General features: G+C 41.9%; 1 protein-coding gene across 1 annotated transcript in view; it reads left to right on the top strand.

Annotated features, from left to right (window-relative positions):
• The first annotated feature begins 288 nt into the window (after positions 1 to 288).
• Positions 289 to 26,968, top strand: part of PLD5 (phospholipase D family member 5) — a 246,468-nt gene continuing 219,788 nt past the window's right edge. Inside the window, exon 1 of the mRNA XM_012751263.3 lies at positions 289 to 1,083. Within this exon, the coding sequence (XP_012606717.1) occupies positions 1,081 to 1,083 (3 nt within the window). The 5' untranslated portion in view covers positions 289 to 1,080. The remainder of the gene's footprint in view (positions 1,084 to 26,968) is intronic.

Here is a 26,968-nt window from a genome sequence, read left to right as displayed (position 1 = left end):
CATTTACAACAATTTTGGGAAATTAATTAAGTAACTCAGCTAGTAAATATCCTACAGTGGATACAATGGAATAGATGCTGTCTTGGGGATATGGGAGTGAATAACATACACATATTAACTAACCTGCTGAAATTTACAAGTGGGGAAGGAAAGTTAGGTAAACAATTTAACAATGGATAGATGTCTTTGCTTATGTATACTATTATTCTAAAGAATCCTGGCCTGAGCTTTGGATGAGGTCCAGCCATCCTTGTGTGCTAGTTGTGTGATCGAATCCTTCACAAGTTTTACGTAATGTGGCCAAAGGACAGGAAAAGCAAAGAGCCCAGTCGTTTAATATGATTGAACAGCACAGGCTAGATTTAAAGCAACTTTGAAGATAGGGTCCCTGGATTTGAAGAACTTGGAGTTTATTCTTCAAGATCAGGCTATGCTGCCCAGACGACATTGATGAGGAAAGAACTTTTGTTTCCACCTGTTCGGATTCGATAGTGTTACACCGCATGATTTAGTCTGGACTTTGCAAACACCCACCGATGACCGCGCTGCTGTAACCATGGAGTGCTTGGCAGCGTTGCCCCTCTTCCTTCATCTCTATCCAGGCAGGATTCTCCTCTTGTCTCACTGGAATAGCAGCTGCTTCTGCTCAGGCTGGAGGTGTGTGGTCAGCTGCACGGTGCCTGCCGTCCCCTGGGTTAGTTTGCGATCTTGCTATAATTTCATTCCACCAGCAATACAACTCATCTCAGTTCAAAAGGAAAAGAGAGAGAAACATAATTGAATGTGGCAGTCCTCGGTGTTTGCTAAAATGCTAAATGAGGGGGCCTCTGTTTTTAAGAGCACATTCTAGGGGAAATTCTGAAATTGCAAGCTGCAGCCCTTTCTCTTCGTGCTTGGTTTGGCTGATTTCCAAAGCATCGAGGCCAGCAGTTGAGGGACTGAAATATAATCGGTGGTGATACGTTTGTGCCACATGAAACATTCTCTGCTTCCAAAGGCTCCAGTGGCTGAGGCAGGCTGCACATCAGCAACAGCTCCTGGCTCCTGGACTCCGCAGGGAGGGAAGGAAGCTTGGTCGCAATGGTAAGAAACTCTGGAGTTTTCTACGGACCTAGTTTGCTACCTGGGAAAGAATACCTAGCATCTGCTGGTGAAAATGGCTGTTGGTAGCTTGAGACTGAAACAGTCACTTGAGCTCTGGGGCACTGTCAATTTTTAACTAGAAGGGCACCAGAGCACTGATTTTTGAAAAATGATTCCTTTCATGTCAGGGGTAGTGGTGCCTCGTAATTAATAAGGACCATTTGCTGGGCTCTGCCAGGGAAGAGCAGTCCCACGGTGACCTCCAACGTAAAACTCTGATTAATGCAGTCTCTGAAGTGCCCTCTTTCCTCTGAAAGTAATTGTTATTTCCACGAGGCTTCTTCAAAGAAATAATTGCCTGTTTTCTCGATATTTTCATGTCAGGGTACAAACCCATTCATACTAAAGCAGCTTTCTTTTCTGACGAATGAATTGTCACAGTTCTGTGAGCTTTACTGTTTACTGGGGGCATTAAGCGTTATCAGAGCAAACTTCTAAGCGATTTTTTTTGTTTGTTTAAAACTATCATTTGCAAGCAGTGATAACAGGAACCCATATTTTAAAAGAAAGTATTATGTGACTTTGGAGGAAGTTTGTTTGATTCATTCCAGCAAAGCAAACACTGGCAGGGTGAGGTGAGCCTTACTGTAAACAGGAGGTCTTTAGCATTCACCCTGGAAATGGCAACATGCTTATCCTGCCTCTGTTCTCTGGGTGCCTTTTCAAATGCCTCTTCTCAATCACTCATGCTACAGGGAGGAAACCATAAAGCCACTAAATGTTTTTTTGAAAGAATTAAGGGGTGAAGGACATTTGATGATAATAAGATTGCATAACATTGAGAAGAAAACAAAATCTATTACTGTACAGAGAGGACACCTGAAATGTACTTATTTGACTGCAGAGCTGATGTGTGGGAAATGATTTTTCTGTTCATTATCCAGAGGAATGAAGACAGTGGTGATGAAGGAAGGGTGGGAATTTTGGGGAATGAATCTGCCTTTCCAACAACTCAGAAAGGGGGCAATTGGAAACCAGACTTATGAGAATATTTGATAACCCTGCCTTCACTCTCCATCCCTAGATCACTCATAAGCAAACGGACCTTAGAGGTAAAGCTGCAAAAACAGGGGTCAGATTTTTCCCTCCGTAGCTGCCATCTGGTACCATTTATCATCTCATCCATTTTAGCAGCTCTTCTTACCTGTTGAGAAGTCACAATTTTTTAAAGACTCACCTATTTAATATTTCTTCTTAACCAGCAAAATGGGTAAAACGAAGTGTGGGAGTTAAATGGGACTTTTAGTGCTTTGGAATGTTTTGCCTGAATTCTTGAGGTATAATCATGCTTTTCTTCATTAGCCTGAGAACATTCCTTTAAGGATTAAAAAGGACCAGGCTAATATGCAGATGGAGTCACCTGACAGCACACTTTGAGCATGGGTATGAAATAAACATAGTGACAATCTCAGACAGCATTCAGGGAGAAAATAAGAGCAGGTCAGGGCTGAGATTATGTAAATGCAATCATAGTACAACCTGATGCAAGGATATAGACTTGCAAAGAAAGTGAACTGTCTTTTGGAGTTGGAGGAGAGTTCAGTGGAAACCAAGAGTGACTGCAAGCTGTTTGCATCCAGGCCATCCTCTAGATATTTGGTTAATTGCTATTTAGAGGGTTGGAAAGAATTACCCAATTGTACATTAAAATAAAAGATTCGGCCTAATTGAGCTCTTCTTAATGGCAGACACGAAAATGGTAACAGTTTTGTAGGAAAGATAGCCTAACCAGCTAGCTTTTGCCAAGGGAACCATATTTCACTTTTCATTTTAGTGAGAACTGCGCGAGAGAGCATTGATTGGAAGGGGAGTGCATCTATAGATTAGATTTTCATTAAGTCCCTTCCATGATGAAAAGGAAACCAATTATGGTTCTCATCATGCAAATGTGATCGGTTGTCTTAGTTATCCAAGAAAAAAGACACTCACTGTGCTTAAAACACTCTCCTTGACCTCATTAGATCAGTAGCATGTCAGGGCTTGCTGGAAGTTATGTCAAATAGGCCAGCCTCGCTTGGGCTTTGGCCTCTGATGACATTTTTTTTTGTTTGTTTATTTACAAAAATATAAAGGGAATGTAAATAATTAAATCCATACTATGCAATTGCAAACAATTTTAAGATATTTCAAAGCAAGGAAAGTGCGTGGAAGTTCTCATATAATATTTTATAAATATTGAGAACATAATGTGCTGCATGCTAAGTGTTTTAAACCCTTTAGTCATCCTCATTCTTCCTCTTAAGTAGATATTTTAAAATTAATAATTCTTATTGTATTGCAGTAAGGTGTGCAGAAGTTAAGGGCACTCTGAAGGGCACACAGCTAGTAAGGGGTAGCGCCAGGGTGGGAACAAATGCAGGCTGGCCTCGGGGCCCTGGGCCCTCACCATCTCATCACACCGCCTGTCGAGCTAGAGACGACCTGAGCCAGGCCTGGATGAGCCTGGTATCAGACCTTCAATGACCCAGCCTCAAAACTTGAACTAGGCTGGGCGCGGTGGCTCACGCCTGTAATCCTAGCACTCAGGGAGGCCGAGGCGGGCGGATTACTCAAGGTCAGGGGTTCGAAACCAGCCTGAGCAAGAGTGAGACACCATCTCTATTATAAATAGAAAGAAATTAATTGGCCAACTAATATATATAGAAAAAATTAGCCGGGCATGGTGGCGCATGCCTGTAGTCCCAGCTACTCAGGAGGCTGAGGCAGGAGTTTGAGGTTGCTGTGAGCTAGGCTGATGCCACGGCACTCACTCTAGCCTGGGCAACAAAGCAAGACTCTGTCTCAAAAAAAAAAAAACTTGAACTAATCTTTGACATTTCTCTTTTCCTCTGTTCTTCTTTCCCAATGCCGCCTGTTTCAGTTTCCTGTCATTTGGGTACCAACACCATCATTCATGCCTTTTGCTCCCACTCTGGTCAGTCTCCCTTAAATAGCTCTCTAACTGGTAGACAGTCCTGTGTTATGGGAAGAGGATTTAAATTTGCTCAGACAGGCAGTTAAATTTCTATGTTACCTCTTATTAGTTGTGTGATTTTGGACAGTATTTTTGTTTTAAATCTTTAATTCTTAGCTTTCTTATCTGAAAAATGAGAATAATGATTCTAACCTCCGTTGGGTCATTGTGAGGATTACATTCCTACGTTTGTGTAAAATAGGATGCTTAATGAGGCTGGAGACCATGGCAGGGAGAATTAGACAGAAGCTTTTGAAATTATCTAGGTATAAGATGGTATGGATTTAAATTGGGGCGGTAGAGAGAAAATGAGAAAGAAATCAAAACAGGAGATGATGGGAAGGAAAATTCACCTGCACTGGCCACCTATCGGAGGTGAACAAAGAAAAAGCAAAGACCCTGGCATTTGAAGAAAGTAGTTCAAGAAAAGTAAATAAAAATCCCCTCATTGTGTTACCAATGCCCCTCAGTTCTTGTAATCTCCCAGGGTAGAAATCAAGAGAGATCATCTGACTGAGATGATAGCAATAAAGAGAAAAGGTTTATTTAGCTTGTGCACAAGGGAGTCAGCACCGAGAAAGGAAAAGTTTGGGCTGCTCCCCGAGGATAGTGTAGGAATTGGTTTTATCAATTGGCTTTTCTAAAGGGAAGGGTTATTATGTCCAAGCAGGTATGGGGGTGTGGAGTTTCTAGCACCTTTATAGTAGCTTTACATACTTCTTCATGCATTGCATATAGCATTAGCATTTTAAATTTCCGTCCCCGGGTGTGATTTTTATTAATTAATTTATTTCTCACTCTGTTGTCTTGGGTAGAGTGCAGTGGCATCATCATAGCTCACTGCAACCTCAAACTCCTGGGCTCAAGTGATCCTCCTGCCTCAGCCTCCTGGAGACTATGGGCACCACCACCAAGTCCAGCTCATTTTTTGTATGGACAGGGTCTCTTGCTCAAGCTGGTCTTGAACTTCTGACCTCAAGCCATCCTCTTGCCTCGGCCTCCCAGAGTGCTAGGATTACAGGCGTGAGCCACCACACCCTGCCTGATTTTTACTATTAAAACAAAGAAAAGGTTACTATAAACTGAAGCTTAAGCCTAACTGTCTCTGTGGGGGCTCTGGGAAAGTCCTTAGCCCTCTAATGCAGAAACTTACGGTCAACAGGTTTTTGGTCTCTTGCTTCTAATTGGCTAGAAATTCAGCAACCTCAGCTTGAATAAGGGGCTTTAGGCAAACCTCGGCTTGAGCAAAGGGCCTCTTCCTCCTGCCTCCCCCAACCACATCAAAACAGAAAACCAATCAGTCTGCCTGTGTCAATTGTAATTATCACCTTACCTGGTGTGGTGCCTGTCTTAGTCTGTTCAGGCTGCTCTGACAAAATACCTCAGATCGGGTAATTTATAAACAACAGAAATTTATTTCTTACAGTTCTAGAGGCTGGGAAGTCCAAGATCAAGGTTTCAGCAGATTTGGTGTCTGGTGAGGGCCGCCTCTCTGCTGTACAGGTGGTGCCTTCTTGCTGTGTCCTCACATGGTGGAAGGGACTAGCTGGCTCCCCGGGGTCTCCTTTTTGAAGGCACTGATCCCATTCATGAGAGAAGAGCCCTCGGGACCCCATCACCTCCCCAAAGCCCAATAATACTATCACACCAGGGATTAGGGTTCAATGTATCATTTTTTGGAGAAACATTCGGACCATAGCAGTGCTTTATACATAGAAGGTTTTATGTGTGTATATGTTATGTGTGTATATTAGATATTGGAGTTTGGTTACAAGCTATTGGACTCATCTGTTATATAGTTATATATATGCATGATATATATGTGATATATATTATACATCACAGATCTCATATAGTTATATATGTGTGATATATATGTGATAATATATACTATTATACATCATATATATATATATATATATAATTATATAAAAGATGAGTCCTATAGCCTGTTAGGCAAAGTCTAATGAGGTGTTTAGAAGTGAGTGACAATGTAGTGTGTTATGGGTGGAATATATTTGATCATAATATGGCCTGGCCTTTGATTATGTTCCTGAGGAGAAGAAGGTGGATCCAGAAGATCAGAGGAGAATCTATGAACTTATATTCATATGTCCACAGGTTTTAGAAGTTTGAAAGTATTATTTAGAGGGCAAATTAGATATAGCTATAAATTACTAATAATCGCAGTGCTATTTTTCTTGATAATTGATAACCTGTTGCCACATTGATAAGATGAATAGAAAGATGTGTAGGAGAATGAGTGCATACAGCAGGCTTCTCTCCTCCCTACCCACTGTACAACCGAAGCATGTAGAATACAGGTATGAGTGATGTTATTAATAGGATGGATACAAGATACTGATTGTTGATAAAAGGGATATTGTGGTGACAGGTTTTAAGGAACTGAATGCGTTGGCCAGCTTTGAGTTTCTCCTTGAAGAAGGTGTCAAGAGCATTAAAAATTATCAATTGCACATATCAACAATATAATGAAGACGAATAGTCTGTCATTCATTTTTGGTGTTCTTCTGTGAAGGAATTACTTCTGATGGACTAAAGCAATGGTTCCCAAAATTTTTGGCACCAAGGACCAGTTAGTTTCATGTAAGAATGCAAGACAGTTTTTCCTTGGACTGAGGAGAGAGGATGGTTTCAGGATGATTCAAGTGCATTACATTTATTGTGCACTTTATTTCTACTACTATTACATTGTAATATATAATGAAATAGTTATACAAGTCACCATAATGCAGAATCAGTGGGAGCTCTGAGCTTGTTTTTCTGCAACCAGACGGTCCTATCTGGGGGTGATGGGAGACAGTGACACCGGAAAAGTTTTACTTATGGTCGGTCTACTGCATAATTTCATTTTGGTTGCTATCATTGCAGAAAACCCTACTTCACAAAGATAGGATGTTGGAAATGGAAGCAGCTTTTCAGTGCTTTTGTGGCAATCTCAGGATATTCTGCCTTGACTTTAATCCTGAACATACGGAGATTTGAAGTCATCTCAAACATACTTTTAAGGCCGCCATCATTTGTGATCTGAATTTGTGATCCTCTTCTAGCACAAAGCCGACTCACCTGGCTTATTCACAAATGGGTTTCGAATCCATTTTTTCAAAGTTTGGGGGTCTTTTGTGGTTGAGAAGTAATTCTCAAACTCTTTTGAAAGCTGAGATGGGTGATCATGCATCAGCTGAGAGAAAGAAGGCCCTGGCTCAGTCTCTTTCAAAATCTCTGCTAATGTTTGAAACTTGTCAAAACTCCCAACCTTCACTCGTTGCCCCCATAATTTCAGTTTGGCTTTGAATTCAGCCACTTTATCTGCTGACTTGAACATAGTTGTTCTTCCCTGTAGGGACAGATTGAGTTTGTTGAGCAGGTTAAATATGTCACACAGGTAGGCAAGTTTTGCAGCCCATTCTGTGTCACTGAAATGTTCTTCCAGTGGTGACTGTTTTTCTAAAAGAAATCTCTGGAGTGGCTCTTGTAACTCAGAAACTCTGGCCAGTGATCTACCTTTAGAAAGCCACCTCACTTCTTTGCGTAAGAGAAGACGCGTGTGCTCTGCGTCCATTCTCCGCTCAGAGCTGAGTTAAGGGCATGTACTTTAATGTGGTTGATAGTCCTGCAAAACGCTGTTACATTCAGGTGACATTTTTCAGCTAGCCAGCATTTCTCTATGGATGACAGAGTGCATAGACTCACATTCATAAGCGACCTTCTTGACCCAAGTACTGAAACCAGAAAGCCATTGTCATGGCAGCCACTCCATCCATGCCTATATGGACACAAAATGACCAATGCAGTTTTCCTGGTGTGTAATCAAAGACTTAAATAGTTCTGCAGCTGCAGTGTTGGCTGGCAACAAAAGTGCATGTAACATATGCTCATGCACATCCTCCTGAAAAATATATCACACAAAAACAAGTATTGTTGCCTTGTTGTCAACATCGGTAGACTTGTCAACCTGGATTGCTTACCATGGTGACTCATTAATCCTCTCTTATAATTGTGCCTCAACATCCTCTGCTACTTCATCAATTGGTCTAGTTATGGTGCTAGCCGAAAGAAGAATGATGCTGCCAGTGCAGATATATTTGATGAAGCAGTGGCCTTCAATAATTGCTTCTGTTCTTCATGTTTACGTCTTTTTCTTTTGAAAAATTTGAAAGGCTTGTCTTTTAATGCAGGGTACTTGGTCTCTATGTGGCAAAGCAGTTTTGAAGGTTTTGTGACTTTGTTGGGCAGCCGCTTGCCACATACTGTGCAAAGCAGGCTTGGAGAATGTGAATCACCTATTGCAATGAACCTGTAATTTAAGTAGGACTGGGCATTTTCTTTTAAATGCAGCTTTCATTTTGTTGTCAGTCTTAGAGTCTTCTGTTGTCTCATCTTTGGGTCTTTCCCCCTTTTCAAAGAAGTTCTCCAGCGATGTTTGTGTTTTACTCATGTTTGCTAGGGTTAGCGTGTGGGCTTTCCAAAACTGTGAGACAAGTGTGCAGTGTGGGAAAGAGGTGCGGACGGAAGTGGTAAATCAAACAATGGGTGGGCCATGCATGGGGTAAAGTAAGAGTCGGATTCTGACTTCAAGCCTGACACCAGATGCAGCCGTACAACTAAAGTACATCAGCTCACTTGCCACTGTAAGGCCTGCCACCAGATACAGCTTGCTGCTTACCACTCACGGATAGGGTTTTGATATGAGTCTGCAAGCAATGGATTTATTATGGTCTCTGAGCAGCCAAACCTCTCTGCTAATGATCATCTGTATTTGCAGCTGCTCCCCAGCGCTAGCATCACAGCCTCAGCTCCACCTCAGATCTTCAGGCGTTAGATTCTCATAAGGATTGCACAGCCTAGATCCTTCCCATGCACAGTTTTCAGTAGGTTCGAGCTCCTATGAGAATCTGATGCCACCACTGATCTGACAGGAGGCGGAGCTCAGGCATGATGTGAGCAATGGGGAGCGGCTGTAAATACAGATGAAGCTTCGGTAGCTTGCCATCTGCTCAACTCCTGCTGTCTGCCCAGGTTCCTAACAGGCCACGCACAGGTACTGGTCTGTAGCCCAGGGCTTGGGGGCTGCAGGGCTAAAGGGGGGCTGCAGGGGCTACAAAGCTAAAAACAAACAAGTGTAAGTTCTATGCAAATTTTCATCCCGTTGGTCTGCCTCGTGGATATTGATGATTTGCGATGGATGCTGCCCAGATCCCATCAGGTGAGAAGACACGAGAGCAACTATGTATGGAATGTTGGAAAAATACCATTGAAGTGGTTGCTGACTAAGTCTGATGTTGATTGTAAAAATCAATGTGATAGATGGAAGACCTAGAAGGTGGAAACTAATTAGCTGGATGGCCTAGAAATTAAATAGGTTCAAGATGGAGGAAGTCTCTGGAGAGGTGCTCAAAGAATTGCAAGAGAAATGGTACAGGTCATGTTGCTGGCTTTGACTGTAACTTTAAATGCCTTCCTGCATTTGGACACAGGAATGACATCAAAATGTGGACACAGGAATAACATCAAAACTTCCTTAGGTACTGTAGGCTGAGCTTATGATACAGTCCAAGTTAGCTCCTTCTTCCCTTGCATTCTCTTTCTCTGACACTTATTCATCAGCGTTTGCAGGCTCCTATTAGTATTTGTCTTTGTATCTCACCTGACTTCCTATTGAACTCCTTGGATTTATCAACCCAGTAGGTGGAAAATCTTCCCAGTTTACATCACAGACCCCTAAGGAGCTCACGGTATCTTCTCCTTGGCTCTCTGAAGTGCCCAGACTCCCGCAAATCTACCACTCTGAGTCAGCTACCTTGACGTGGCCCCATCTTGGAAGTGAGAGCAATCTATTTGGAGAATTTTGATATTTGGATTCTGAAATTCACTGGGTTTGGATCATATCTTGTGTTGCAAAAGTACTGGATTAATTTCTTCTTTTTTTATTTCATTGCTGTGCTTATTTTGGTTTCAATAATGAATTCAAAATATAATAAAACATGTACAAAAGCATTTTAAAAGATGGAAAAAATCTTTGACAGGATAAAAGGGGAAAAATTACATCCATATATACTTAAATCTCCATTTTCTTTTTCTTGAAACAGGGTCTCACTCTGTCACCAAGCTAGAGTACAATGGTATCATTATAGCTCACAGCAACCTCAAATTCCTGGGCTCAAGCAATCTTTCTGCCTCAGCCTCCCAAGTAGCTGGGACTATAGGCACATGCCACCATGCCTGGCTAATTTTTCTAATTTTCGTAGAGATGGGGTCTCACTTTTGCTCAGGCTGGTCTCAAACTCTTGAGCTCAAAGTGATCCTCCTGCCATGGCCTCCCAGAGAGCTATGATTACAGGTGTGAGCCACCACACTTGGCCTTAAATCTCACTTTTTAAGTATTAATAACTTCTGCTTTATCCATTTGGTTTTAAAGTTTCTGACAGATGCTATGCTGGTGAATCAGTTCATAGAAAGCAGGGCTCATCAGCTTAGCTGTTTCACCATATAAAAGGCTGACTATACTGCAGTATGTCACTATACCTGTGACTTCCCTAACTTTTATTCATTTGGCATGGATTCTTTGCAAAACCGTGTTTATAACTGAGGTTTAATACTCTTTAAGAAAAACAAATACCCATTTATCCAATCTAGGACTTAGAAGAATCGCCTATTAAATTCATGTGAAAGTGCATTAACAAATGGATGAATATTTTTAAGATACTGAAAATTAACTACTGTATAAAAATGGACTTTACTGGTTGTAGGATTATATATGTTTCCTGTCTCTGCCCCTCTTCTTTATTTGTTTGGAGTATTGATTTACATAATCAGATGTTTTTAAGTTAAGAATTTTTAAAGATAACATAAAAACTGAAAAAGAGCACAAATCATAAATGTGCAACTCACATTTTTGCAAAATGAGCACAATCTTGTAATTAGCACCCAGCTCAAAGAATAGAAATCACTGGCTCCTCAAAGCCATCGTGTGGTATTTTATGATCCTGATTTATAACCCCTAAATTGAGATCTACTTATTTTTAAGCTATGAATGCCCTTCTTCATTTCTGTTTTTAACAAGAAGCAAGTAATCCTATTTATGTAAAATTACATCAGTGGCTCATTACACATGGATACAGATATGGAGGTGTGTGCTCAGCACACTACTAGCAGTGGAGTCTGGGAGATGTGTTAGAACTTTCTTCTTGGTTTGTTTTTTCCTTGTTTAAACAACATTCTTTCATATGTAATGAGTATGTGCCATTTGCAAAAAACATAGCAGCTTTTTAAAGGAACTTTGATGCTTTAGAGTGAGCCTATGATGGGGATTGGCCAGGGCATCTTTTAAATCACCTGGAGACTAAATCTATGCCTTTAGACTCTTTGCACCCCTAGTGGGGAAGAGTTCGGTGCTCCTGTCAGAGGCTCTATAATTTGTCAGCGGGAGGTGGCAGGCAGAGTGCCTCACTTTTGCTTTATACTTAAACTTAAGGTTGAGTTACTGAAAGAACAGGAAATGGTTTTAAATAGAAATAAATCATAATAGCTGAGATTAAAAATATCTCACAAGTTAATATTCAGTATATCTTTTTGAGGAATAGGTTTAATCAGAAATAATCTAATAGCCTTTCTAGAATTTTGCTATTGACATATAATTGATACTTCAACTTTGGCAGAGAAACGGTTATAAAGAGTTGCCAAGTCCATTTGTGAGCTCCCTTGGGCCCTGGCAGAAGGTGGGATCCCCTGCCTTGGGTGGCCAATCATGTCCCCTGGGAAAAGTGTGCCCACCTGGCTCATTTTTCCTCAGGGCTTTCTGTTACTATTACTTTCAAATGTGTCAGAGTGATATACCCTTATGCATTCTGAAGTCAGGAATATAAATTCTTATTTTATCTTAAGGGAAGATGGAAATGAGCTGATAACTCTGAATCTAAAGGTAGCCTGACATATAACTGAGAAAATTTAATAAGACAAGCTTAGTAAACCAAATTAATTTTTTAAAATACAGCTTGTTTTCTTCTTGTTACCAAAGAAACATATGGTAATTGCAGAAGATTCATAACATGCTGAGAAGAAAAGAAGAAAGTGAGATCATCCAGGGCCAATAATTGCTAGGTTTTTTTAATATACATAATTTTAGCCTTTTTCTTATGTATATATATATATGCACACACATATACACACCCAACACACACACCATTTTTACTAATTGCAGTAGGTTGTCTTTCTTCCATTATATGAAGTATTTTACTTCATAGTACTTATCACTATTTTAAATTATGTATCCATTTGTATTATTATTTCATTAATGTCTACGTCCCCCACAGACTCAACTCCCATGGGTAAGAACCATGTTTCCTATTGTAATCTTGACAGCCAGAGCAGTGCATGGCATATTAAATATTTGTTGAAACAACAACAAAAAAAGAATATTATACATACTGTTTATTCCTGATTTTTTTATATAATTTGTTTTAGCTATCATTCCATACCAGGAAGTATAGTTCTACATCATCATTTTAATAGACATGGATGTTTTTCCAATTTTCCTTCAAAATCATTATTTATCATAATGCTGACTGAACATCTTTGTATATACAAGTTTAAGCAATTGCCTGATCTAGTTCTTTTTGTATTTTATTCATACAACATCAAGGGGGTAAATGACCTAACTTTGAAAGTATGATGTGGAGAATGGACAAAGCAGTGGAAGCAGGCAGAGAAGGAGAAGGAGAAATGAGATTTTTCAGAAAGAACATAGTGTTGTATGTGTAGCGTGCGGACTGTGTTAGTCTGTGAGTTCAGAAGAGGGCTGGAAGTTGAGGAAAAGAAGCATGTGGATGAAGCTAGCAAGGTGGTACCTCAGATTCCTTGCAGGTAAAACATCTGTGGTTCTGAAGCCAGATCTGTGTGAGGGGCAAGGACTCCCTATCCAGCTTTTCTCTCCATGTGGTCCAGTTGACCCTTATAATTGCTGAAATGTAGAGACTTTGATAAAGGCTTCTCATCAGTACCTGATCAGGTTTACAAGACAATTAGCCACATGTGAATAAGCTCACTCTTTTTTTTTTTTTTTTTTTGAGACAGGGTCTTGCTCTGTCACCCAAGCTAGAGTGCATTATTGTCATCGTAGCTCACAGCAACCTCAAACTCCTGGGCTCAAGCCATCCTCCCGAGTAGCTGGGACTACAGGGGCATGCCACCACAGCTGGCTAATTTTTCTATTTTTTGTAGAGATGGGGTCTCACTCTTGCCAGGCTGGTCTTGAATTCCTGGCCTCAAGCGATCCTCCCTCATTGCTAGGATAATAATCGTGAGCCACTGCCTCCCAAAGTGCTAGGATTACAGGCGTGAGCCACTGTGCTGGGCCCCCACACTCACTCTTTAATCATTCCACGTCAAGCACTGATGATTTCAGAACAATACTCAGCTGCCCCACCCAACATGCTAAGGTGTCATGCCATCCCACTCACTCAGGACAACAGCATTCGCTGGTCCCAATTAATTCTTGTAACCAGTAACCAACTTTCAGGCTTCTAGATGCCTGGCAAAACCAAACTTCATTCCTTTCCACCAGGGTGACTCAAAAATCATGCTACTGCCTAAAAATGGATGAATAAAAATATCCACTTTTAAAAAATAAAAATCCTTTGTTTTATTTCAATGGGTTTATTAGGCACAAATGTATTTTGTTACATGGATGAATTATACAATGCTGAAGTCAGTGCTATTAGTGTAATTGTCAAAAGAATAGTGTACATTGTATCTGATAGGTAATTATTTATCTCTCACCCTCCCCACTTCTTAGTTTCCAATGTCTATTGCCCCACTTTATTATCATATATACCCATTGTTTAGCTCCCATTTGTAAGGAAGGACATGTAGTATTTGTTTTTCCATTCCTGAGATACTTCACTTAGGACAACAGTCTCCAGTTCCATCCAAGTTGCTACATTTCTGTTATAGCCCAGTAGTAAGATGAACACTTAGGTTGATTCCATATCTTTGCAATTGTGAATTGTGCTGCAATAAACATTTGGTGCAGGTGTCTTTTTGAAATAATGATCTCTTTTGTCTGGGTAGACACACAGTAGTGGGATTGTTGGATTGAATGGTGGGTCTACTTTTAGTTCTTTGAGGAATCTCCATACTGTTTTCCATAGAGGCTGTACTAATTTACATTCCCACCAAGAGTGCATAAGCTTTCCTTTTCACCCCATCCGTGGCAATTCTATTGTTTTTTGGCTTATCAATAATGACCATTGTGATGGGGGTAAGGTGGTATCTCATTGTGGTTTTGATTTGCATTTCCTTGATGATTAGTGATGTTGAGCATTATTTCATATGTTTGTTGGCTATTTATATATCTTCATTAAAAAAATCTGTTCATGTTTTTTGCCCACACTTTTGATAGGGTTTTCCAGCAAGAAAAAAACAAAACAAAACAAAAGATTTTTATTTTTTTTATTTTTTTTTCATTTTTTTTTCTTTTTTTTATTAGGGGAAAAGATCCTGAGGTTACAAAAGATTTTTAAAGCAACTTTCAAATAATTGGGGATTTTCCAGTTAATCTCAGATTGAACAATATCCTAGAACTACTATTTTTTTGCCAGGGTCTTAGAGCAAGATCTCCATTTAGCTCCTGTTCTAAGTGTTGAGTATTTCCACAGCTCATTGTTCACAATAATATTTAAAAGATTAAAGGACAAAAACACCCAATACTGGGCTCAACGCCTAGGAGGTATTTAGGACCTAACTGTGATTTGGAATCTTCCAAACTGAACCTTGGTCAATGGAGAACTTTCAGCTGATTGTGGCTTAAACTATTCCTGTTTCTCTTTCTCTTAATACTTGTGGAGAAGGACTTTGTTTTGTTTTTTTTTTCTCAAACATTTATTTAGCATGTATTGCAGGCATGGCCTTTATTCTAGGGAAGTGAAGTTTGAGAAAAAGTTCCTGATTTCATGTAGTCTGCAATCTAGAGGAAGACAAGGCTAACGTTTTTGTTAATACGTCAATTGGATGGCCAGATGGGGCAGCCATTTCTACAGAAAGAGGCATGTCTCTCAACTGTGATAGGAAAAGCCTCCCTCCCTCCCTCCCCTCCTTCCTTCCTTCCCTCACTTTTATCTGTTCTTCAGCAGATATTTAGGGGCTGCTAGCTGCTCAACAAATTCTATACTCTTCTCTTTTTCTTGGACACATGACTAATCCGCATTTCCCTGCTTTCCCAGCCATTATCTGTGGTCAGTGCCTGAGACTGGGCCAACCGCATGTGGGCAGAAGTGATATGGCTACTCCCATGCATGTGCCTCCCTGACTTGTCCCATTCTGCTGGCTGAGTGCTAACGGCCAGGGTTATTTGGAAGTCACACGTTGAGGGTGGCAGAGATACCCTCTGCCTCAGTCTCTGGGTGATCTTGTGGAGCAAAGCCCCCCTCTCCACCTGCAACTGACTTGGACCCCATATGAGCAAGAAATAAACTTTGATTGTACTTGAGCCATTCTACGTTTCGTCTATTTGTTGTAGCAGTGAGCTACTCCAACTGTATCAAATTTCCACTAGGTTTTAGGCACTATGCCAGGTGGTGGGGATACAGTGGTGACCAACTACTTAGCTTCTAATGAGGGAGATAAGCAATGAGATAAGCAATGAACATGTAAACAAACCAGAAATGTACATACTGGGATAAGTGCTATGAAGGGAATTAACAGGGTGATGGGGGGTCAGGTTGGGGAGGTGCAGCTGGCTGTAAACTGGGCATTGAATGACATGTAGGTGTTAGCTCCTAAGTAGGGATTGTTTGTTCAATTCTAAAAGTAGGAAAATAACTATCAATTAGAGGATGCAGGAAGGTCACAGAAACCTAGGATGGCACCCCAGGCCCCCTTCTAAACCTATTCTGGAACACTGCTTCTGTGAGTGGTAATGAATTTCCAAGAAAATTCTGAAAAGTTCCGAAGTCATGTTGTTCTGATTAGTTGAAGACTACGAGATACAGAAACATACCCAAGGTGACTTAACTGAAAGAGAATTTTATTGTAAGCAACCATAATAGTCCTTTTCTTAAAAGGATTTGTTCTGCAAAATTTGGATCCAGTCAAAAGGCCACACTCAGTGCATAAGGCTGTCCCTTACTGGACACTCTCCTAAATGGCAGCTTGACCTCAGTGACCGGAGTATCTGCATCCCGATTCCAACTTCCTAGAGGTGAGCAGCAGAATGCACACCCCGTCCCTTCTCTCTGTGTGGGCCCTGATGCAGTCGGCCATGCCCAGGAGGGCACATGTGGCCCAACCCCACTTCACACAGGCCACGCGAAGAGTGTCTGAGAATGGACAGCCACCAGCATTTACACACGCCCTCCTCCCATGCACGCTGCTCTGAAGATATTGTCTCAGCCTAATCTTACTGACAGCCTTAAATACTGTCGCACCCTCCCTGACTGGAGATTACCCCACGTGGAGCAGTTATGCCTAGAATATCCAGAGGAGAAATTTGGGGGACTTCTAAAAAGATCCTTGTTAGTGTCAGGTGCCGTAACCAAGGAGACCTATGAGAGCTCGAAACTCTCGCAACCCTCTTCGTTGTTCTGTTCCCAGGGGAATGAATGAATGATAGCTCAGACTCCCCTAAGGTGTAACAGAATGGGGGGAGGGAGAAGCAAGTGCAAGTTCAAAATGAAGGAAGTAGGCCAGGTGTGGTGCCTCATGCCTGTAATCCTAGCACTCTGGGAGGCCGAGGCCGGTGGATAGTTTGAGCTCAGGAGTTCGAGACCAGCCTGAACAAGAGCAAAACCCCATCTCTACTAAAAATAGAAAGAAATTAGCTGGACAACTAAATATATATATAATATTAGTTGGGCATGGTGGCGCATGCCTGTAGTTCCAGCTACTCGGGAGGCTGAGGCAGGAGGATTGCTTGAGCCCAGGAGTTTGAGGTTGCTGTGAGCTAGGCTGACCCCACGGCATTCTAGCCTGGGCAACAGAGTGAGACTCTGTCTCAAAAAATAAAAAAATAAAAAATAAAAATAAAATGAAGGAAGGAGGCAATACCCCTCCATGAGAGCACCGTTCATTGGCTAATGAGTGCAGAGCTGTGCAGTGGATAGAGCACAGACCCCGGATTTGAATCCCAGCTCTACTAATTGCTTTGGATGTGACCTTGGGCAAGTTACTTAACTTCTCAGCGGCTCTGTCTCTTAATAATCCTAGCCAAGGGTGACGCGGGAATTCAGTGAGTTAATATTTATGAAATACTTAGAAGATGTATGAAGCTGACACATAGAAAGTACTTTGATAGATGTTCGTAAACTAAACTCTCACAGAGCAGAGAGGAGACGGTTAAGTGATGAGGATCACAGGGCGTCAATTTCGAGTCACTTCCTTGGTTGGAGGGGGCATTTCCATGATCGTAACTGCCCCCACTTCTGCCCACTGGGGAGACTATGCCAAGAGCTTGTCTCCAGCGTCCTTCTTTGCCATCCCTGAGAGGGGCACAGGAAGACGTCCCCATGCATGGTTATGCCCGAGGTCATTATTTGTTCTCAGGCCTGAGGACTGCCCAAAAAACGAGGACCCTGAACCCTTGTGTGGTAGAATACAAATTTTTAGAAAGGCCTAAAACTCTTGGGATTTCCCGAGTGATAGGAGTGTCTTTGTTATTCATAATAAGCCCCTGTCTTCCATTCCTGAGTTTCTGAGGCGACTCAAAGCAGCATCCTTAGATACCTTTAAGAGGAGGATTGATCCCAGAAAGACTAAGTGTTAGATCACCTACAGAGTTCAGACTTCCCCGTCTCACCCCCCACCACACCTGGGAAGGAAAAGGGGCTGGAGATTGAGTTCAGCTACCAGTGGCCAGTCATGTAATCATTTATGTCTATGTAACGAAGATTTGATTAAAAACAACTCTGAAATAAGGCTAAGGGAGCTTCCAGGTTGGTATACACATGGGTGTGCTGGGAAGGTGGCCTGCATGGGGGTGGGGGGCCGTGGAAACTGTATATAACCCCTCCTTACACCTCGCCCTATGCATCTCTTTCATTTGGCTATCCCCGAGTTGCATCCTTTATGATAAAACTGTAATTCTAAGTATAATGCTTTCTTGAATTCTATGGGTCATGGCAGAGAATTATTGAATCTTGAGGGGTGGGGGAATCGTGGAAGCCCTGATTGATAGTTGGCTGAGCAGACGTGCCGGTAGTCTGGGGACCCCATTTAAGGCAGGCATCTAGGCAGTGGGGCAGGGGCAGTCTTGTGGGACTGGCTCCTTAACCTGTGGGGTCTGCCCTTACTCTGGGTCATGAGTGTCAGAATTGAGCTGAATTGTAGGACACCCAGGTAGCACTGGAGAATTAGTGTTGGGGTGATGTATTTGAATTGTTGGAAAGTGACACAACACGTTGTTTGAAGTGAGCCAAGAATTTGTCTCCAGACTTGGGTGTGACATCTGATGTCCTGAAGGTCACTTGGAAGACCCTCAGGAGAGGCATGTGTGGGCCATGCAAATACAATACCATATCCACCCCAGTTAACATAGATTGAACCATATGTGTGATTCGTTCCATCACTGATCTTCCTCCAGGCCCAACTAACTGCGCTGTCTTTAAGCACAGAATTTTGAAACAGTAGAGATCTTAGAGCTCGTCTGGTGCTGCTCCTTCATGAGGACACTCAGATCCCAGAAGGTCAAGTGACTACTCTTGAGGTCACATATAACTTCCCAGCAAAGTGGCTAAATTTTCAGGACTCCTAGTTTGGTACCCTGATACCTCATTCTCTCTTGCTTTGTCCAACCGTATATTGTCTACTGGTTTAACTTCACAATCCAAAGAGGCTTCTCTTTGTTCTTTTATATTTCTAGACTGATTTTTAGAAAATTTCTTAGAATAATTAAATGCAATAAAAATATTTGACCATGTGGTAATGGGAAAAATGTGGTGCAACCGCTTGATGGTCCAAAAACTAAATATTTTTTTCAAGGCTGGCACAGTGGCTCACGCCTATAATCCTAACCCTCTGGGAGGATGAGGCAGGAGGATCCCTTGAGGTTAAGAGTTCAAGACCAGCCTTGGCAATATAGTGAGACCCTGTCTCTATAAAAAAAATAAACATTAGCCGAGCATGGTGGCACATGCTGTAGTGCCAGCTACTAGGGAGGCTGAGGCAAGAGGATCACTTGAGCCCAGGATTGCTATGAGCTATGATGGCACCACTGTGCTCTAGCCCAGGCAACAAGGCAAGACCCTGTCTCATAAACAAACAAACAAATCCTCCCCACCCAAAGAAAAAGAAAAAGAAAATTTTTTTTTAAAAGCTGAACATTAAGGCATTGGCAAGACACATTGCCAAAATAGGACTTAAAACAAATGATACCTGAGCTTTTACCCAAATCCCCAACCCTCCAACGTGCACATATTTTTAAAATGTGGGGCAATAAACATAAAATCTCTTTATAATGAGCTTGCAATTTATAGGCTGATTGTCTTCTGCTTACTTTATTGTCTTTTTTCTTTGGATAAAAGGCTTTTTGTGTATGTGAACTTGAGCTATTGTCTTTAATAATTAATATGGTTTTTACAACAACAAAAAATTCACCTTTTTTTTGAAAAGGTGAACTCTTAGAACAATTACATGTTAAAACAGTGTCTAATGTTTTAGCCCACAAAACCTAAACTATGTACAGAAAACCTTTGCCAATCCCTATTTTATAACACCGAAACAATTCATAGTATCTAACATTAAAATGTGTGGCTAAAACAAACAAACAAAAACCAGTTGCTAATGGAGATCTGACTGTGAAATGACCCCAGCAGTTAAATATTTATGACCTGTACGTGGGCTCTGGAGGCAGTAGATGGAAATTGCAATTCTGGGTGGGTCTTTGAACAGGACAAAAAGGATGGCATGACTGCCTGTGTTTGTAAGTAGGATGAAAGCCATTCAGACAATTACAGGGTGGAAAATAAGACCCAAGAAAGAAATTTCAAAGTAAATAAGGCCGGGCGCGGTGGCTCACGCCTGTAATCCTAGCTCTCTGGGAGGCCGAGGCGGGCGGATTGCTCAAGGTCAGGAGTTCGAAACCAGCCTGAGCAAGAGCGAGACCCCGTCTCTAAAAAAAAAATAAAAAAAAAAAAAAAAAAAAAAAAAAAGTAAATAGAATTGCTTTACTTAGAGCATGGATGTTCACAGAGCAATGTAATAGGTGTTTGAGCGTCTGAAGTGTTGTTATAGCAGAAGCCAGTATCAACACGTTTCCATTACTACTGTGAACAGAAATAGTAGGTGAGGTTGTAACTGCATTGGGGATTTGAGTAAGATACCAGGATACTTTTCTGATGGAGAAGGCTATTAGATACTCTAATGGTTGTTCAGTCAACAACCTTTTTTGAGAGTCTGCGGTGTACAGATCATTGCATGTGTTCATGGAGTTTTTTTTCTTCTCTACTACTTATTAAAAATAGGTCACAGCCTTACCTTTCTGGGTTCATTTCCATGAGGTTCTACTTAAGGCATAAGAGTAGTGGTGGGTGATTTACCTAAAGTAACCTCAATCTTATGCTTCTCAGGTCAAAGGTAGAAAAGAATTAAAAGCCAATAAGTCGATTCTCGTTATTTGCAGCAGTTATGTTCTACAAAGTCACTATGAACACCCATTGCTTCTATAAAAAATGCAGGGTGAGGTTTTCTGCAAGCCTCTGGTCACAACATTTTCTTCAACCATTCAATATTTAACCTTGTTTTTGTGTGTTTCTATGTAAAGACACCTTATTTAATATATATCATTGATTCATTAATACTGAACCACAAGGCTGGGTGCAGTGGCTCGTGTCTATATTCCTAGCACTTTGGGAGGCCGAGGTGTGAGGATTGCTTGAGGCCAGGAGTTAGTTCAAGAAAAACATAGTGAGATCCCATCTCTACAGAAAATGAAAACAATTATTTGGGTGTTGTGATGTGCACCTTTTAATCTCAGCTACTTGAAAGGTTGAGGCAGGAGGATCACTTGAGCCCAGGAGTTTCAGGTTGCAGTGAGCTATGATAATGCCACTGAACGAAAGTCCGGGTGACTGAGCAAGACCCTGTCTCTAAAAAGGAAAGGAAAAAACTGAACCGTAGTCATCAGTGGTCTGACTCATGGCTGAACGAAGCTTATCTAACATACATGTTTTCTCCATAAGACACATCACAGTTTCTTGCATTTGGGAAGACAAGATACCACTTCAACACTACACTTGGAGGCCATCTTAAACAGCAAAATCACCAACCAAAAGCATAAAAATACTAAAAAAAAAAAAGTGGCACTGAATAGATCACAAAAAGGGTACTTCTTTATAGCATGAGGGCTGAAAGAATAAGACATAGTGTCACCTTGTTCATCATCAGCTGGGAACATGTGCTTTGGGGACTCAGATTTTTCTCTACTCTGCACATGACTGCGAATAACCATGAAAGCCCTGCAAGTATTGTATTCATTTCAGAGTCGCCAATAAATTTTAGCAAGTGGCCGAATTTGCACATATGAAATCTATGAATAATGAGGATCAACTGTATTGTGTTCAGACTTTTTTGTCAAAGCAATTATCTTTCATTAATAATGTTCAATATTAATTTCAATTTCATATAAAAAGTTGCTTATTGTGCAGCTATTTAAAAAGAGCGAGGAAAGTCTGAATAGACCATATGCAACGTATTTACAATGGATCCGTGTCTCGGAACACCATCTACATCTGTATCCCCCTCTCCAGCCACTTCATTACTTCCTACAGCTGCTCAGCATTTGCACGTGGAGGTCTGATGGGCATATCCGATCCGCCGTGTCTAAAATCATGTCTTGATCACCTGCCTCTCCCTTCCTAGCCTTGCTTTCCCATTTCAGTAAATGGCAAATCCATCTTTTCAGTAGCTCAGCCTAGAAACCCAGATTTTCCTTGGATCTTCTGTTCTTTCCCGGTCTCCACACACAGTCAAACAGCAGCTCCTGGCAGTGCCATCTTCTGGAACTATCCAGAAGCTGACCACCATCTGCACCCCTCTGCCACCAGCCTGGCTCGTGCCAGGGTCACCTTTTGCCTGGACTATTGCAACATCTCCTAATGTGCCTCTTTGTTTCCAGCCTTGGTGCCTGCAGCTTCTCAGCACAGTAGTCAGAATGATCATTCTGAAATGTGCATCTAGTAGGTCCCTCTTCCACTCCAGGTTTCCATCTCAGAGTAAAAGCCAAATGTTCGGCCGCAGGCTACAGGGTCTACATAATCTGCCCTCCTCTTTCCTCTCTGACCTCGTTTCCTATCTCTCTCCCTTGCTTACTCTCTGCCTGCCCTGGTGACCTCCTGCTGCTCCTCGATTGTGATAATCACACTCCTGTCTCAGGACCTTTGCATATGCTTTCCCTTCTGTCTGAACGGCTGTCCCTCTGCTGTCCGCATGGTCTTCTCTTGAGGTCACTACTGAGATATCCTCACATAAAGCAAGCCTTCCCCTTCCCCTATCACAGCCACTATTACTTGCTCCTCATACCTTGTTTTAATTTTTTAAATAATTCTTGCCATCTGACATAGTATATATCTATCGGACACTGATTTGTTCTGTGATTCCTTATACTAAGTACATGCTCTGTCAGAGCAAGGATATTAGTTTGTTCATTGCTGTACCAAATGCCTGGATCAGTGCCTTGCTAATAGTGGGTGTTCAATATATATTTGTTGAATGAATGAATGAATAAATGAAAGAATAGATATAGAACAATAGCTTCAGTGCCTTAAGGAGAAAAAATAAGATTGCTGTATTTGCATAAAAAGGGAGACAGCACAAACATGTACATACCTCTATCCTAGGATTAAATAGGAATTCCCAGGGGCACACAAAAACCTGGTCAGAATGGTTGTCTGGGAAGGGAAACTCTCTCACTGTATACTTGTGTGTTTTTTGCGATGTGTAAGTAACATCTTCCCCCCAAAACAACAGCTGAACAAGTTACAGAACATTTTAGTTGAAAACCCTCTACTGAGCATTAGCTGCATTTTGTGGAAGAATCAGAACTTCGGGGAACCAGTACATATCGCTGCCTTCCTGCAGAATAAGGGCTTTCTTGCCGTTTCTTTTTGCTTTTTTTCCTCCACTGTTTTCGTGTATTTTTGATAGCTTCTCTTTATTATAAGAAAAAAGAGTTGACATTTTTGGGTCATTTTGCTCCTTGCCATCTGCCACAAAAACCTTGACATGGGAATGAGCGAGGCACCATGTCAAGTTGGCAGCGTTCAGAGTGTGATTTTCAATCTGAAAAATCCCATCTCTGTATCTCAGTCTCATTTCAAATGACCACAGTTTCCTGTGCAACTCTGCCTTTTGTCTATTTAGCTTTTTTATTTGTTTTTTTCTTTCCTGTGGTTTTCCCTCCATGGTTTTCCATTTGGGCTTCCTGTATCACAAATCTAAGTGGGAAAAATGGACAAAAATGCCCAGGAGGATGGTTTTTGTCAGAGCCCCATTCTCTCTTTCACCATGGTGCGTGCCCATGTGACCTCAAACTCTCAACAGCCTGCTGGGCTTTCTGCCAGGGGAGTCTTCCAGGGCTTGTCTTGGGTAAGGAGGAGAATTTCATTTGCTCTTTTGTGGTTGTACTGAAACCCGCATATCTTGTGGATAAAGGTCTCAGAAATCTCTCAGCGACCTTCAGCCCCAGCTTTAGAGGAAAGATTTCTAAAGACACACCCTCCATTTGTGAGCGCTGAGCAGAGACACAGGCCACAGAGGTACGGGTAAAGGCCCCTCCTATAGTCCCTTAGGCTTCATGAAATCCCTAAATTGGCAACTCCCATTGTAGCCTTGTCCAAGCTAATTTTCTCCTTTGATTTCCAATGCAAATGAATAGCCATCCTCTAATATTTTGTCCTTGGTAATGTCAGAATTTCCCATTAACGCTGTTCCATTTACTTCCTCCTGTCTGCCCAGTAGTCCCTGGAATCTTGGTGAAAAGAGCAAAACAAAACAAAAATATTGTGATGTAAAGTAACCACCTAGTTCCCCATGGTTCACACACAGGAAATGGGTTCCTAATAAATGTCTACCCATCACGATGAAGTGCTAGTCAGAATATGTAGCTTCATCACTTTCATCACTCCACAGCCCCGTCTTCTATTGTGCCCCCTTTCACGTTGCCAGTGACATTGGGTCATGTCACTTTAGCTTATGGGGTGAGCAGAATGGTGGCTTCTCAGATTCGCTTGTGGGACTGTCCTTGATTACCTCCCAGAGTGGGACTGGGATGCTGAAGTGAGCCTGCACACTGAGTGGTGCAGAGAGCCGCCCTGGGCCTCCCGACTGGCAGCTCCCCTACCTGTCATCTTCTCACACAGTTATAACCGAGTGGTCTGACTTTTGGTGGCACGGAGTGAAAAAAGAAGACTTAAGACATCTGTTTTTTTAGAGTCATTTGGAACCAGAGTTAGCACAGATGAAGTGATAAAGGTTATCTCTAACATAACCAGATGCTCGCCTGTTTGGATCTGTGTGACTTAAATTTCTATTACCCTGCTGACAAAGTTAAATCTGTCTGTTAGGCAGGTGACAGACAGAGGTGATGAATGTTATTGCTCTTCCTGTTGTGTCTGTTTCCTCTGAAAGTAGCTAAAACAAAAGGAGATGTGTAAATAAGCCGTGGATGAGACATAGAGCAGGACCATGTTGTACTAAGAGCAGGTGACTCATGCACCACACGTTTCATAGTTTGAGTTCAGGTGAGAGTGAAATAGGAAGGGCTTAGGAGGGGTGATGTGGATGATGGATTTAATTGCCATATGGAACTGAATCACCTCTTATCTTCATTCCCTAGAAAAGATTATCCAAGGGGTTCTCTTTTCTCCTTTAAAAGAGATCAATCATTAACAAATGTCTGTGTTCTTCAAAGCCTCTGGGTTGACCCAGGCTTGTTTTATGCAGCAACTTTTACATCAAAATTGTGTTCCTTTGGGGGGAAGTGGAAATGGGGAATTATTGTTTAAAAACGTACAGAGTTACCATTTTGCAAGACAAAAAGAATTCCTGATGGTGGTGATGGTTGCACAATAATGTTAATGTACTTAATGCTGCTAAAGCGTGCACTTAGAAATGGTTAAGATGGGATATTTTATGTTATGTGTATTTCACCACAATGAAAAAGTGTTTCTTTAGAGACATGTAGAATTATTCAGCTTTTGGACATGAGGCTTGTGGTCACCTTAAGGGAACACAGGGAAGGCAGGACCAGAAGAGGTGCTGGGTTTAGGGCCAATTCCTGCCTCCTGAGGCAGACCAGGTGATGAGTAATGAGCAGAGACCCAACTCCAGAGTCTACTCTGGACGTGCTGTGGGACAGGCAAGGGGGCGTGGTGCTCCTGGGTCCGGCCATTCTCAGAGCTCATTGAGACCCAGTCATGGGGAACCCAGCACCCAACTCAGAACTCTGAGCTAGCAAGTTAGTTGGACACCTGCCTGTGAGTGACTGCCGCCACCAACTGAGGATCAGGCTACAGTCCGAGGAGGGGGACAGCTGGTAGAAAGCTGGGCTTCAGTTCATCGGCACTTTAGGACAGGGACTTTATTGTTGGAAGGGACAGATGGCCCACACGGAGAAAGCATCCAGCCACTAGGAGTAGGAGTGGGGGGTATGTGGCAAGACCATGTGTGATCTGTGGTCATTTCTGTATTCCCCCCAAATTTATATATCAAAACCTTAACCCCGGAGTGAGGTTAAGGAGGTGAGGTCTTTGGGAGGTAATCAGGTTTAGATGAAGTCATGAGGGCGGGGCCCCTGTGATGAAATTAGTGCCCTTCCACGAGGAGGCAGAGAGACCAGAGCTCTTCTTCTCTCTCCCACGTGAGGACACATGGAGAAAGTGGCCCTTTGCAAGCCAGGAAGAGGGCCTCACTGAGGAACTGAACCAGACAGCACCTTGATCTTAGACTTCCCAGCCTCCAGAACTGTGAGAAATAAATTTCTGTTGTTTTGGCCACCTGGGCTATGCAGTTTTGTTATGGCAGCCCGAGCATGTGAGACACCCGGGATGCCACGTGCTGGTCCAACAGCTGTGCAGAGACCTGGGGAAACTACGTGGGATTCCAGTGTTGTTCCTGGATTCCTCGTCCCTTAAAGACGCAGAGCCTAAGGTGACAAAGAGGCCACTAAAATGAGCCTAGGCAGCTTGACCTGAGGCACAGCTAATGCCTTCTGTGGTCAAGCTAGCAAATAGAGAATGGTAATTTTGTGTGTGTGTGTTGGGGGTGGGAGGGGTGTTGGAAAAGTAGTAGTAGAGGGATGAGTTGACTAAAAAAAAACTATCTAAAAATGAATTCTGAATTTTCCCTAAGGAAAAAAAATCACATGTGTATCATATATATTTTCACTCATTATTGCATCTATGAATTTTATCTGATTGGAGGAGGAGTGAAGTCAATGAAGATTGTAATCCATGAATTCAGATTTCTCCTTGGCTTCATGGCCACATCCTCATGGTGATTCAAACCTGCAGAAGGAGTGAGTAATCTTGAACACAGAAAGGAAACAATGATTTAGATGCCACTGGGAATGTACTCATAATAAGAAGTAAAAATAGTAATCAGTAAGAAAAACAGTTAAAATATTTCGTATAATTTTCCTGGGTTGTTCCTGATGTCTGGAGCCATGCTAATAAATGCATGAAGAATATTTCCATTGTTGTGTACAGTCTCTGCAGTTAATCTTAGGCTGCTGATTTGCTTTTCTGTGGATTAAATTATTTCTGGTAAACTTGTGTTCTTGATCCTGAGTCAGATGCAGAAGTTTTCTGCCAAACTGAAGTTAAACTGCTTTTGGCAGACTTCAAAGTTGGATCAGCATCCAAGGAA

The sequence above is a fragment of the Microcebus murinus genome, chromosome 19 (assembly GCF_040939455.1).
Source record: "Microcebus murinus isolate Inina chromosome 19, M.murinus_Inina_mat1.0, whole genome shotgun sequence".
NCBI classification, from domain to species: domain Eukaryota; kingdom Metazoa; phylum Chordata; class Mammalia; order Primates; family Cheirogaleidae; genus Microcebus; species Microcebus murinus.
This window is presented reverse-complemented; position numbering and strand designations above follow the sequence as displayed.